The 2,021-nt window shown below is 36.3% G+C and overlaps 1 protein-coding gene across 1 annotated transcript; it reads left to right on the forward strand.

The window, feature by feature from the left end:
* Positions 1-243: 243 nt before the first annotated feature.
* Positions 244-1,815, forward strand: LOC133819521 (glucan endo-1,3-beta-glucosidase, basic vacuolar isoform-like). The gene is made up of 2 exons (XM_062252792.1): positions 244-432; positions 601-1,815. The coding sequence occupies exons 1-2, from the start codon at positions 342-344 to the stop codon at positions 1,620-1,622; spliced, it is 1,113 nt and encodes a 370-aa protein (XP_062108776.1). The 5' UTR covers positions 244-341; the 3' UTR covers positions 1,623-1,815.
* The last annotated feature ends 206 nt before the right edge of the window (positions 1,816-2,021 follow it).

The following is a 2,021-nucleotide window of genomic DNA, read 5'->3' on the forward strand; positions in this document are numbered from 1 at the left end:
TCTGTAACGTGGAAAATTGATCCAAGTTAGGTATAGATGTTCAAAAAACCTTATATACCATAGTCATTCATTAACAATAATATTTTCAAAGTCTAAGATAGAGACGTCACATATATCCACATTATATATATATATATATATATATAAACAATAAACAATAAAATTATTTTAAGAAATTAAGGGGTAAGATACGTGAGAGAGATAAAGCATGCTAGTACATTGAATTGTGATTTGTAAGAGATAACACTAGCTAGGCGGCCAAGAAGCAAGTTGATTTACAATCAAGTACAATAACGTGCATCTATATAAGAAGCTCAAATATAAGATCAAAATACTCAATAATGGCTACCATTAACACATCTCCACCAATGGCTACTACTACAGTGCTTCTTTTGGGATTATTCGTAGTTGCAATTAATCTTAGCATTTCAGGTCTCTTTTTTCTCTAATTAATCTTCTCATTTATTTGTTATATACGCTTATTAACAATGCTCATATCTTTATAGTTCATGAGTTTCATATGGACCTTAACTCAAAAGGGTCACATATATATGTGGTGATTTGATGCATGTTATATTATGTGTATATATATGTGTACAGGTGCACAATCAGTGGGTGTTTGTTATGGAATGATGGGGAACAATCTACCATCAAAACAAGAAGTTGTAGCTCTATACAAGGCAAACAACATCAACAGAATGAGACTTTATGATCCAAACCATGAAGCTCTAAATGCTCTAAGAGGCTCAAACATAGAAGTCATACTTGGACTTCCAAACTCAGATCTCCAAAAGCTTGCAGACCCTTCTCAGGCAGCCTCATGGGTCAAAGAAAATGTGGTGAATTTCTGGCCAAGTGTGAGATTCAGGTACATTGCAGTTGGAAATGAAGTGAGTCCCATCAGTGGAGGCACAGCTTGGCTTGCTCAGTTTGTTCTACCAGCTTTGGTGAATGTGTTCAATGCAGTTAGATCAGCTGGTCTCCATGAACAAATCAAGGTCTCCACAGCCATTGACACAACACTAATAGGGAAGTCTTTTCCACCAACTGAAGGTGCTTTTAGAGGTGACATTAGAGCGTTTATTGACCCAATTATTGGTCACTTAGTGTGGGCTAAAACACCCCTTTTGGCTAATATATATCCCTATTTTAGCCATAAGGACAACCCTGGTTCTGTCTCACTCCAATATGCCTTGTTCACTTCACCAAATGTGGTTGTGTGGGACAAGGGATTGGGATACCAAAACCTATTTGATGCAATATTGGATGCATTGTACTCTTCTCTTGAGGGGGCTTGGGGTGGTTCATTGGATGTTGTGGTGTCCGAAAGTGGTTGGCCCTCGGCCGGCGGTTTCGCCACCTCGGATGAGAATGCAAGGACTTACCTCTCAAATCTTATTAGACATGTCAAGAAAGGTACCCCAAAGAGGCCTAACAAACCTATTGAGACTTATATTTTTGCTATGTTTAATGAGAACAACAAGAATCCAGAGTATGAGAAGCACTTTGGGGTGTTTTTCCCTGACAAAAGGCCAAAATACAACCTCAATTTTGGTGGAGAAAGAATATGGGATTTTTCAGCTGACCATAATGCTACACTACCTCTTGCAAGTGACATGTAAAAGTTATATATAAATATAAGAGAGAAGAATGAAGAGTGTGTTCTTGTTCAATAATAGAGTCTACAATGCTTTGCTTTCTCACCATAGGAAAGCATAGCATGTGAGATTGAGAGTACAAGATTTCATGACATCTTATGTTTATGTATTTTCTTTGAAGTTATGAAGAAAAAAAATGTTGTGTTCTTACCTTATACACCTAGTGTGGTCACAATATAGCACAACCATGATACAATGCACTATATACATATATTTTTAGATGACATTAAAGATACTTGTCAATATTCAAATTTAGGAATTGACTCATATTAGGTCAAGTAATAACGACACCTCCACCAAGAAAATGATGCATCAAATAAAAAATAGTCTTTCTCAAAATTAATAATTTGGTTGGATAAAGAG

Source organism: Humulus lupulus, chromosome 2, assembly GCF_963169125.1.
Source record: "Humulus lupulus chromosome 2, drHumLupu1.1, whole genome shotgun sequence".
NCBI lineage: Eukaryota > Viridiplantae > Streptophyta > Magnoliopsida > Rosales > Cannabaceae > Humulus > Humulus lupulus.

Excerpts from the sequence above, each read along its gene's own strand:
- LOC133819521 (XM_062252792.1), top strand. The coding sequence starts at position 342 with ATGGCTACCATTAACACATCTCCACCAATGGCTACTACTACAGTGCTT. Across the intron at positions 433-600 it reads AATTAATCTTAGCATTTCAG|GTGCACAATCAGTGGGTGTT; the intron begins GTCTCTTTTTTC and ends ATATGTGTACAG.